Source organism: Capra hircus, chromosome 29, assembly GCF_001704415.2.
Source record: "Capra hircus breed San Clemente chromosome 29, ASM170441v1, whole genome shotgun sequence".
Lineage (NCBI taxonomy): Eukaryota > Metazoa > Chordata > Mammalia > Artiodactyla > Bovidae > Capra > Capra hircus.
In genome coordinates, this window is record NC_030836.1 from 39176209 (window position 1) to 39187358 (window position 11150).

Here is an 11150-nt window from a genome sequence, read left to right on the forward strand (position 1 = left end):
GAGAGAATTGATGACTTCTGATTTCTTGTGTCTAGTCACTGAGATCTTTGTATTTGCTCTGATTCTTGTATCCTGGATTCCCAGAATCATTTCAGTGAGTCTCCTGTTTCCTTGAAGCCAGTTGGACTAGGGCTCCTCTCTATTTTGATTCAGACTTGGTTTTAGATCCTTCACTCCAGACACAAACAGAGGCAACCATTTGTGTCCACACCATTAAGAGTGAAACCCTTCAATCTTTATTGAGAATAGGGTGTACAGACCACCAAATACAGTTCACCAGCATCCTGGGCAGGAGTGCCCAAAGTGTGAGTGAGTGTGTGTTAGAAGAGGCTTTACTGATTCCTAAAACACTCCAAGCATTTACACTGCCCGTGCCAGACCAATTCTGTCATTCCCTCGATCAAAGACCGAGAAATACAGCCTCAGGAAGACGTCACCCAGGATCCAGATCTCCGTAGATGAACTCAGTCTATGCACTTTAAAGGCGGCAAAGCAGTGACCTCTATCATCCTGGGGGAGTCAGAGACACACACCAGTCAGCATGAGCCCCTACTGGTGACTTCCCCCAAAATTCAGACCCAGTGCAATTCTTTGCTTTATTTCCCTGTTTTGGTAACTATCAAGGGGTTTTCTCACTAGCAGCGGTTGTGAGAGTTCATCCAAAAGCAAAGAGGGCCAAGACATGAGGTTGTCATGAGGATAAGTGTGGTGAGTGGAGGACTGGGAGTTGGGGAAACAGAGGAATGAGAAACAACAAAGTCCTACTGTAGAGTGTAAGGAACTATATTCAATATTCAGTGATAGACCACATGAAAAAGAATAAAAGAAAATATATCTTTTATGTGTATACTGAGTCACATTGTTGTGTGGCAGAACTTAACACAACCCTGAAGATTAATCACACTTCAATATAATTTTTTAGAAAATAAAAATTGTGTCCGTAGCTCCTCTCACTCCCTGTTTCTTTTCTTCTGACTCCTGCTCCTTGTTTTCTCTGCAGAGAATGCTGGTTCTCCTCCTGCATCCGCACAATCCATACTTTATTTAAAAACGTTTTTTGTATTGGAGTATAGCTGATTAATAATATTCTGAGTTTCAGGTGGACAGTAAAGGAACTCAACAATATGTATCCAGGTATCCTGGTCCCAAGGACACCCCTCCTATCCAGGCTGTCATATAACTGAGTGGAGTTCCCTGTGCTACAAAGTAACTTGATGTTGGTTATCCATCTTAAATAGATAGTGCCCATAACACGTTCTTGAAGACTTAACTCAGGAACTCTGAGAAGCCTCCTTCATCCCACACTCACCCTCTTTGGCCACTCCAGGCTTGGTGGAGTAACATACTCTGGTTCCCCATCCCTACTGGTCAGTCCGTAGCCCTCATCACCCCTCGTAAGTCCCCAGTACCCCAGCACAGACCACCTTGAGATGCCATTTGCATGGAATCCAGTGCAGTTTTGCCTAGAACCAAGCAACCCTCCATATGGTTCAGTGAGTTTGTGGTTTTAGAATTCCTTGAATTCCCTCTTTTCTTCAAAGCCTTCTCTGAGCCCATAAGCCAGCTCTGAACTCTTGCAAGGAGCTGACATGAAGCCTCCACCCTGTGCCGGGGCTGAGCAGTCACTGTGCACCCTTTATTCACCTTAGTATCCAACCTCCCCACAGAGAGGTCTGGTACTTCAGCTAACAAATGAGGCTCCTGGCCTGAGCAATGAGAAGATGCAGCCAAGAACTAGACTGACCATATAATTTATCATCCAAACCAGGAAAAGTTCGAGAAGGGAACAGAGGCTGTTAACTTATTCTGGGACATCACACTGGGACTGTCCCCAGCCATTCTCCTTGTAACATGGCCTATTTCAGGGACTGCTAGAGCTGAATTTCATGTTCTTACACCTACGGGTTCAGATTGAATTGAAGCTCTTTGAGGACTGACGACCTTAGTGTTCCTCTCTCCTTGTGACTCCCACCATGCCATAAGGTGTGCCATCTCCACATTTATTTCAGGAAGATCAGTGTCCCAAATAGCCCTTACTTCTCAAGTGAAAGTGAAGTCGCTCAGTTGTGTCCGACTCTTTGTGACCCCATGGATTGTAGCCTATCAGGCTCCTCCATCCATGGGATTTTCCAGGCAACAGTGCTGGAGTGGATTGCCATTTCCTGCTCCAGGGGATCTTCCCGACCCAGGAATCGAACCCGGGTCTCCCACATTGCAGGCAGAGGCTTTACCGTGTGAGCCACCAGGGAAGCCCTTTACCTCTCAAGCGATTGGTTTTGTGGGAGGCACTGGCCCAACCACAGGGCTCAGCAGCATCTGCAATGGTGTGCCATGGCCTCCAGAGGGCGGCCTCCTCCCAGCAGCAGCGCAAGTGTTCCTGCAAGCTCCAGTTTGAGAACCAACCCTCAGTACTGTCTCCTCACCTTGAGAATGTAGGCTCGACCTGGCACTCGGTAGTTGTTGCTTTTGATGGTGAAGATAATAGAGGGTAGGCTATTGACTGAAGAACATGAAACATAGTGCTGTTAGAGAGAGAGGGAGAGGGGTTGGCCCTGGAGATCCTTGTTGTGTGTGGAGACTGGGTGTGACCCTGGGGCATGACCCTTCACCTCAGAACCCCGTGGCTTGGCACCGATGATCTTCAAGATGTTTTTGACCAGTGTACTTGGGCCTACGATTTCTGATGACCCGGTGTCCACAAGGGCATTGCAGCCGCCAGAACAAGCAATAACCTTTCTTTTCATGGAGATGCTGAGAGACAATGGAAGAAAGCGCGCATCAAGGTCACTCTGAGTCTACCTAGAGTTGCCCACTTCCCAACTGTCTCATAAACTGCCCTTCATCTGTTGCCCTCTTTTTCTTTACTCTCGACACAGCTCCTTTCTTGATATCTTTGAATGCACTACTTGAATACACTGGGATCTTTTGTACCTTGACATAAGCCGGTCTTCTTTCCTAGAGAAGCCCCCTCCCCTTTGACTAGCAAATTTTTTCTCATCTTGCAGATTCCACCTTAACTGTATTGTTTTCAGGAAGGTTTTCCTCCGGTGTTTATCAGTCTCCTATCTTGGTCACTCTCTGTAGACTCTTCCTCATGTCTGCTGCTGCTGCTGCTGCTGCTAATTCACTTCACTTATGTCCAAATCTGTGGGACCTCATAGAATGCAGCACACCAAGATCTGCAATCCCTGGGATTTTCAAGGCAAAGTACTGGAATGGGTTGCCATTGCCTTCTCCTCCTCATGTCAAGCGTGTTCCAAAGTCACAATTCACTATGTGGGCAAGTCACTTCATGTACATCTGCTTTCTTAGATGTGAGAATGAGTTTTATTCTCCTTGACTCCCTAAAGTGCCTGGCACACAGTGGACTCCCAATGCTTGTCTGTTCAATGAGTGAATGAAGACTGAGAAAATAATAAGAAACATGCAGAGAGCTGTATCTGATGGAGAACCAATACCGGGTCACACACAAAGTGAAGATGGAGATTCACAGGGGTGGCAGATCCTCATAGTAGGTGGAGAGAGGGGATCGTCTGGGACAGGTTGTCTCCCAGCACTGCTCCTACAACCAGCTCAGACCTTGAGACCTTGACCAGGAAATATATGACCAGCCCACAGAAACTCCAAAGGATAGGTCAGCCTTTGCTTGAGGGTATCACACAGAATCCTATCAATTATGCCTCTTGTCCTCAGGTCACTCCTGGATCCCACCTTCCTGATTCTCCGTTATAGCCCCTGTCCTACTGTGTGCCAAAGAACGTGGGGTGTCCTTTTTATTAGTTGGTTTCACATCTTAAGGCTGCAGCCAGCCTCTCTCCACTGTTGGGTAGCTGCTCCCTAATAAGACCAGTTTTCCCCCATTTTCTCAGGACTGTCCCTGAGAACTTCCTATGTCTTAGGTAGCCCTGGACAGTCAGTCATCTTATCATAACTCTGTTCAGGCTGGAGAAATTCTCCCTGATCCTGTGTTCACTACACTGTAGAGTCCTCTAACCATGCTCCCCACCTCAAAGGGCAGTGAGTGCAGCCCTCTCTCAGTGGCACAGACCTCTCTGGACCCTTTTAGGACACTTGCCAGAGCCTTACTCAGAAGGCCTGGGGATTATGAACCCATGGATTGTTTGTGTATTTATGTGCTTGTGTGTTTGTTTGTATGTGTGTTTGTATGTGTCTCTGTGTGTGCTTGTGTGTCTCTGACTAGCTATGCATGTTTATATGTGTCTCTGTGTAGGTTTATATGTGTCTGCTTGTGTGTTTCCATGTGTCTGTGTGTCTGTCTCTGTCGTTGAAGGTGGTGTATATGTCTGTGTGACTGTGTGTCTGAGAATGTATTTGTGTGTGTCTGCCTGTATCCATGTACAGTAGTGTAAGCATCACTTGGGCTGACCCTCAGAGGGAGAGGCTTACCGGTCCATGTGAACAATCCAGTCATCTGCTTTGATCAGTGGTATCCAGTTGAGCTTTCCCTTGTAGTAGCGGTGGTCCACCCCACCAAACATCACCACACTGCCCTCCCGCTCATCTCTGTAGAGAGAAGTGAGGAGGTGATCTTTGTAGGACAGTAACAACAGCACTGTCTGAGAGCTGTGTTTGTCTACCCATCAAGGTCCTAATAAGGTCCCCATGTACAGATGCAGAAATAGCATCTAGGAGAGACTGAGATACAGACTGAGGTCTGTTACTGGCTAGTGAGTGGCACAGAGGAGGTTAGAAGCTGAATCACTTGGCTGGGCTCCACCCACTATGTCTTCTGAAGACGCCCTGGACCTCCAGTGACCTGACTGCTCAGCCAACCTGAGGACATGGTGCTGAAATGTTTTGGTTTCCTATTGTCCACCTTGTCATTATTCAGGAAAATCAAGGCCTGGGAGTTCTAAGGGTGTGGGTTCAGTTCACCCAGTGTTGGCTCCACTGGCCTGTGACCTCCACTGTCCATAGGACCACACACTGAGAAGGGACCCCACCTCTGCTCTCCTTGTCTTGAAATGCCTAACATTTCTTGAACAAGGGGTTCCACATATTTGTGTCCCACACTTTCATTTCGCACTGGCTCCTACAAATTGGGTAACTGGTCCTGGGCTCCCAGTGGAATGTTAACGAGGAAGGAAAGACATCCACCATCCTTCTTCTTCCTTCCTATCAAATTCATAAGCAAATCTTAATGCCTTTTCCTTCAACTTGTTTTCTGTTGCCTTCTTTTAGTATTCCTTCTAACTCACCACCCTAGACCATGTTACTGGTCTTGAGCCCAAGAGTAGGGTTGTGTTCCAATAAAATATTATTTATAAAAGCCAGGGGTGAAGCCAGTTGGGCCCTGGGGCCATAGTTATCCTGGGTTAGATTATCTCTCAGGGTACTTCTTTATCAAGTGTTCTATAATTTTTGTGCATCTGAAAGAATCTTACATCAAATTTGGAGAAGGGGATTGTCCATTTCAGACTTACTTGCTCAAGTAGAAGGCAAAAACAGGCTCAGAAATGGCACCTTCATTCTTCAGCTTGTAAAAGATGGGGATGGCTCCCATGTAGGATGATATGTTGGTGTAGCTCAAGCCCAAGATGCCATCAAAAATCATGCCCTCAAACCCTGATTCTTCCGTGCATAGGCCAAACTGCTGGTCAGTACTGACAAGGTCACCAATCTATGGGAGACAAGAGTGTTCCCACTTACAGATATGTGAAGTGGGGCTAAGACTGGGCTGGGGTACATTGCCATTAGATCCTCAGAGAAGAATTGAGGCTGGGGTCTGTCTTCAGTGGCCCACAGACAGTTAAATCAAGCTGGGAGGGGAATTTGGGTTCCATTTGAGAGAGGCTGTGAATTTTAAAACATCTGCCCCTCTGAAAAACAACACCTAGGTGAGTGAAATTGGCCTCGTGGCTTCTGTCCAGGTGGGGCAACCAAGAGTCAGGCCAGGTGACATAGGTGACACCCTAGGGACAAAACAATCGAGAGCAATTTAGCCTTCTCTTTGGCATCACTGTGATCTGATGACAGGAATGGACTGTATTATCTGTAATGTACTGAGGATTCTGCCACTGTTCAGGAAGGCAGAAGGCAAAAACACAATCTTGCTCGCAGGGTTTTATGAAATTACTGTCTGGGGAATTCACTTTTTGGCATATGTGTATATTTCTGTGAGTGTGTATGAGAGAGCAGCAAAGAGACGTGAACAACTCAATATTTTAGGGGAGGCAGGCCATAGGTTTATTAGATTCTCAATGGTCGTCTAGAGTGAGAATTCATTTATCAGGCCCCCTGACTTCTCAGGCCTCCAGGTGCCCACTATGGATACCTGAAGCCCTTGACCACCCCCAAGGCCCACAGATGAGTTTTATTCTGTCCCCAAACACCCCACAGCAACTTTAGTCCTGAAAAGCCAGACTAACTCCACCACTTACCACATGTGTGCCCTCAGCAAGGCCCTTGCTGTCTGCACCTAAGTTTCCTCATATGTCTCACGAGCTAATCAGAGTAAATTCTGTGTGGGGTTGTTGCAGGATTAAACCAGTTATCACCTGAAAGTGCCTGGAACATTCAGTGAATATAAAAGTGGGTACTTTTATCCCTTCTTCTCGCTCCCAGCAACATGAACCTTGAACTGCTCATGGGCAGAGGAGCTGCAAGTCCACACCTCAAGCCACTCTCTGGGTTAGCTAATTTGCTTGCTTGTGTATCACCACAGGCACTGCCTCCCCAGAGACATGATCCTATGGATAAGATGGCCAGTATCTATGGGAGTTAGTCTAGGAAGGGTCCTGCCAGATGGTCTTGCATCTGTTGCAAGCAGTGGTCACTCCATAGCCAGTCCTGCCTCAGCATTTGTTACACTGTTACCCGAACTGTGTCATGAGCAACAAATCCTTCAATTCTCCCAGATCCATAGGTGATGCTGAAGGTCTTCCTGCTAAGCCGGAAGGTGGAAGAATCGACATGTCTGAACCTCATGCGTTTAGCTGCAGACATAAGAGATGAGTGTTATCATGTGCCAAGGGTGGAAACAGGGTGACAGGGCAAGTGAAGGATTGTCCGGGTAGGGAGTGTCTGTACTCACAACAGGTTGTGCTGATGCAAAAGCTGGAGGGCACCCACAACTCAGATGAGCCTGTGTCAAAGATAACCTGAAATTCCTGAGGGGGTGTTCCAATGGTGATGTTACCCAAGTAGAACAACTACAGGGAGAAGGAGGGAGTGGGTTAGTGCAGAACTGGCTACCCTCTATTCCCACACTGATGCCTCCCCCTTGGTGTCACATATCTCTTGAGATCACTTTCTAACCACCGTGCAGCTCACAGACTTTGGTCACAGATGTATCTGCATTTGATATATTTTTCCTGTGCAACATTGTATGCAGGATATTGACTCTATGAACAGGCATTGAAGTGGTACCTCCTGCATGGAAAGCCAAGAGATAACCTCTGGGCCTCCAGGATCACTGGAAATCCAGGGAGGTCCTGGTGCCTTCATTTGAGAATTTCTGTCGTCTCTTCAAACCCAGCCTTAGTACCTGCTTCTCCAGGAGGTCTTTCTTGATCAACTCCAGCCACTCCCTCTAAACTCAGACCACATCCAATCCACAGCACACAGCTGACCCTCTCATTTGACATGCATTTACTCTTTGCCTCTCTCTCAGGCCAGCATGGGCATCTTTAAAGACATCTTGAAGACAAAATAAGCCCTTTTTCTAATCTAAAAACAGTAAGCACTGTGCTAGATTCTTATGGCTTTACACGGAATACGAGCTCAGTATAACTTTTTACTGCTGTGGTTTTTGCATCTGTGGAAATTGATGTCCTCTACCTGGGATTCACAATTGCTTTGCAGTTGGTTCTACCTTTTGATCAGTGATGGTTCACTTTTCATCTATAACTGAGTGGCTCACTTAGTTCAGAAGGAACAATTACCCTCAAACTAATGGCAAAACTCTAACACACAAATGGATGTTTACCTGCCACCTGGTAATTGCGAGGCCCAATCAAAGACCAAAAGTTGAGGATGAAAGTGCGCTCTCCTCTGGGTCGGGTCCCTCTTTTCCAGTGTCTCTGCCTCCTGCAGGAACCCCAACCCCATCATCCCACCTGACACCTCCAGATGAGCCCCAGTGCTAGACTAGAGAACCAGAAGGCCCTGTGGAGCACCATTCCCCCAAAATACTCACATCTCTGAGGTTTCTCAGGGAGTGACTAGTTAGATTAGAGCCACGAAAAGAAATCTGGGACAGTTTGTAAGCATGCTCCTTCACAAAATTGTTCAGCATGTTTCTTCCACTGACAGTATTTCTCATGGTCTTCACTCTCTTTAGAGGTATTCTTTCACCAAACATTTGACAAAAACAATGAAGATGCTACAATTAGCTGTCAGTGTTAAGGTATAAAAAACATAGATTTGAATACAGGTTCTGTTCTGCAGTCTTGGGTAAGCCATATGACCATATGGTGTCTAAGTCTCCCCTTCAGTAAAATGGTGAAATGTAACAATACAAACCCTCCATATAAAATATCTTGGGGATAAGTGAAGTGATGGATATGAGGTACCTGAAAATAGGAAGTCTCAACAATGACAGCCATTAGCATTGCTGCTGTCATCTCACTCATTCCTTCTCATAGAACCTCAAGGAAGGAGATAGAAGGGGGACTCTTAACTTCTTTTACAAGGGAGCAATTTGAAGTGCAAGAGGTTTCTGAGTCGACTGTATTCATAATTCTTGTCCGATATAAAACAGGGTAAAACTGTGTATCTTTCTCCAAGTTGAAAGAGAAGAGAGAGTTAAAAGAAGAATCCAAGATATAGGGAACAAGTAAGGGAAATTGAGAGGATTGAGAAGGAAGTAAGGGTCAAATGAAAATTTAAAAGAAAACCACACAAAGAAAAATACACTCCCAGTGACTTCCAAAGAGATGGAGAGATAAATGACAGTGATACAGAGATGCTGATGTAGATGTATACACACTGATGTAGACCGGGAAAAAAGAGGACATGTTGAATAAAATGTAGAAAGGTGCTATTCCACACGATCACATCAACATCTGCATAGACTGTGCACTGAACAGTTGCAAGGAGTTGCATTTTCAATAGGTCATGACATGACTGGACCCCAAGATTTGTGCAACTCAAATCTACACCAAAACCTTGGGATCCACAGTTCCTATAGCAAGTTACTTATCAATAAGTAAGAGTTGAACTTTAAGACTCTTAGGGAAATATTCCATTCCCTTCTAACCCTGATGGCTGTAAGAATAATCAGATGAAAAGAAAAATCCGAGAAAGGAATATGATGTGACTTACAGTCGCCATACTTACTTGACTATGCACTTTGAGAAGGCCACCAGCCCGAGGAGCACAAGCCACTTCATGTTTCTTTCCTGGATCCAAGTATTCAGGGAAGTTTGGGTTCTTAGCATGTAGTGGTGACCAGGACCCCCTAGGTATATATGCTCTGACTTACCCTAGTTTTCACCTTTAGGCCACTAAAAGATCTGGAAAAAAAAAAAAATCCCGCACACAAAGGTCTCGATAAAATCTTTACCTTCATCAGTGTCCTTGGCGAGTGGCCTTTGAAGCTTTTCAGAATACAGAGAATTGAACAGTAATCTCTTCTTTGAAGCTTGGCTGGACAATCACTGATCTGCATGTACATCTAAGAAGATGGAAAACTTTGCCTACTTGGAGAAAAAAACTGCTAAGAACATCATGAAAATGGATACTAGGGGCCATGCTCGACACTCGTGGTTTCATGTCATCTTCCTAGCCACTTCATGAGATATGCATTGCTGTCTTCATTGGAGAGGAGATTGCTAGGAGGATAAGTGGTCAAATGGCAAACTGAAGACTTCATGGGCAGCTCAGGGAAATACAATTGGCTTTAGGTAGTGGGTGTAATGGCAGACATCAGGGGCACTTATGGTGCCAGTCTGCATCAAATATTTAAGACAGAGCAGTACTTCAATTGCATGGTTTCAATATTGGAAGAAATGTCATATGCATCCACAAAATATTTTATACTATCCAGCAACTGTACAAGGAAGAACTGTGTACTAGGCTCTGGGTTAAAGGCTTCAAAGTCAAAGTTGATCAAGACAAACATAGTCTTTATCTTAAGAGAGCTAGAAGTCTAGTTCTTACCAACTCATGGCCCCAAGAGGCAGGAGATATGATACTAGGACTAGGTTGCCCTGTTTGAATCTGGGCATCACAGGCCTTACCACTGGGAGCAGCCTTTCCTCCACTTCACACATGCTGGAAAGCAGGCCTGTTGTCCATGTTTTCAAGAGAATCAGAACTTTGGGTGTATATGTATAATCTACTGATTTTAATGTTAGAAACTAAGTTTTTTTTTAACCTGAAAAAAGGATTGGGAACGAAATCTCCACAGCAATGTGCTGGAATCAGCCTTCAGTCTCAGCAGGTTTTTTTTTTTTTTTTTTTTTTTTTTTCTGGCCTAGAGATGGGAGTGCAGTGGGGACAGAGAGGAATTTAATTCATATTGGTTGATTTTAAAAGAGACTGAATGCATACTAAACATGGTGACTCATTGGCAAAGACCTTGATATTAGGAAAGATTGAAGGGATGAGAAGTGGAAACAGAGGATGAGATGGTTGGATGGCATCACCAAGTCGATGGACATGAGCTTGAGCAAGCTCTGGGAGTTGGCAATGGATGGGGAAGCCTGGCATGCTGCAGTCTATGGCGTTGCAAAGAGACAGACACAACTGAAGGACTGAACTGAACAAATTGAGAGCAAAGACTAATAAATCTAACTGTGTCAAGTTCTTAACTAGCTACCTAAAACAACACATTACTTAAGTCGCTTAAAAATTCAGGCTTATGACTCTACATTCTGCATCATTCTGTACTCCAAGGCCAAATTTGTGTGTTACTCCGGGTGTTTCTTGACTCCTCCTTTTGCATTCCAGTCCCCTATTATTGAAAATGACTTCTTCTAGGCTGTTAGTTCTAGAAGGTCTTGTAGGTCTTCATAGAACTGTTCAACTTCAGCTTCCTCAGCGTTACTGACCGGGACATACACTTGGATTACCGTGGTATTGAATGGTTTGCCTTGGAAATGAACAGAGACCATACTGTCATTTTTGAGATTGCATCCAAGTACTGCATTTCAGACTCTTTTGTTGACTATGATGTCTACTCCATT

The 11150-nt window shown here is 45.2% G+C and overlaps 1 protein-coding gene across 1 annotated transcript; it reads right to left on the reverse strand.

The window, feature by feature from the left end:
• Window positions 361-9386, reverse strand: LOC102168812 (pregnancy-associated glycoprotein 1-like). The gene is made up of 9 exons (XM_005701166.3): window positions 9301-9386; window positions 8159-8309; window positions 7055-7172; window positions 6838-6956; window positions 5445-5641; window positions 4408-4524; window positions 2610-2751; window positions 2424-2522; window positions 361-510 (listed from the first exon to the last, which is right to left on the reverse strand). The coding sequence occupies exons 1-9, from the start codon at window positions 9351-9353 to the stop codon at window positions 361-363; spliced, it is 1146 nt and encodes a 381-aa protein (XP_005701223.1). The 5' UTR covers window positions 9354-9386.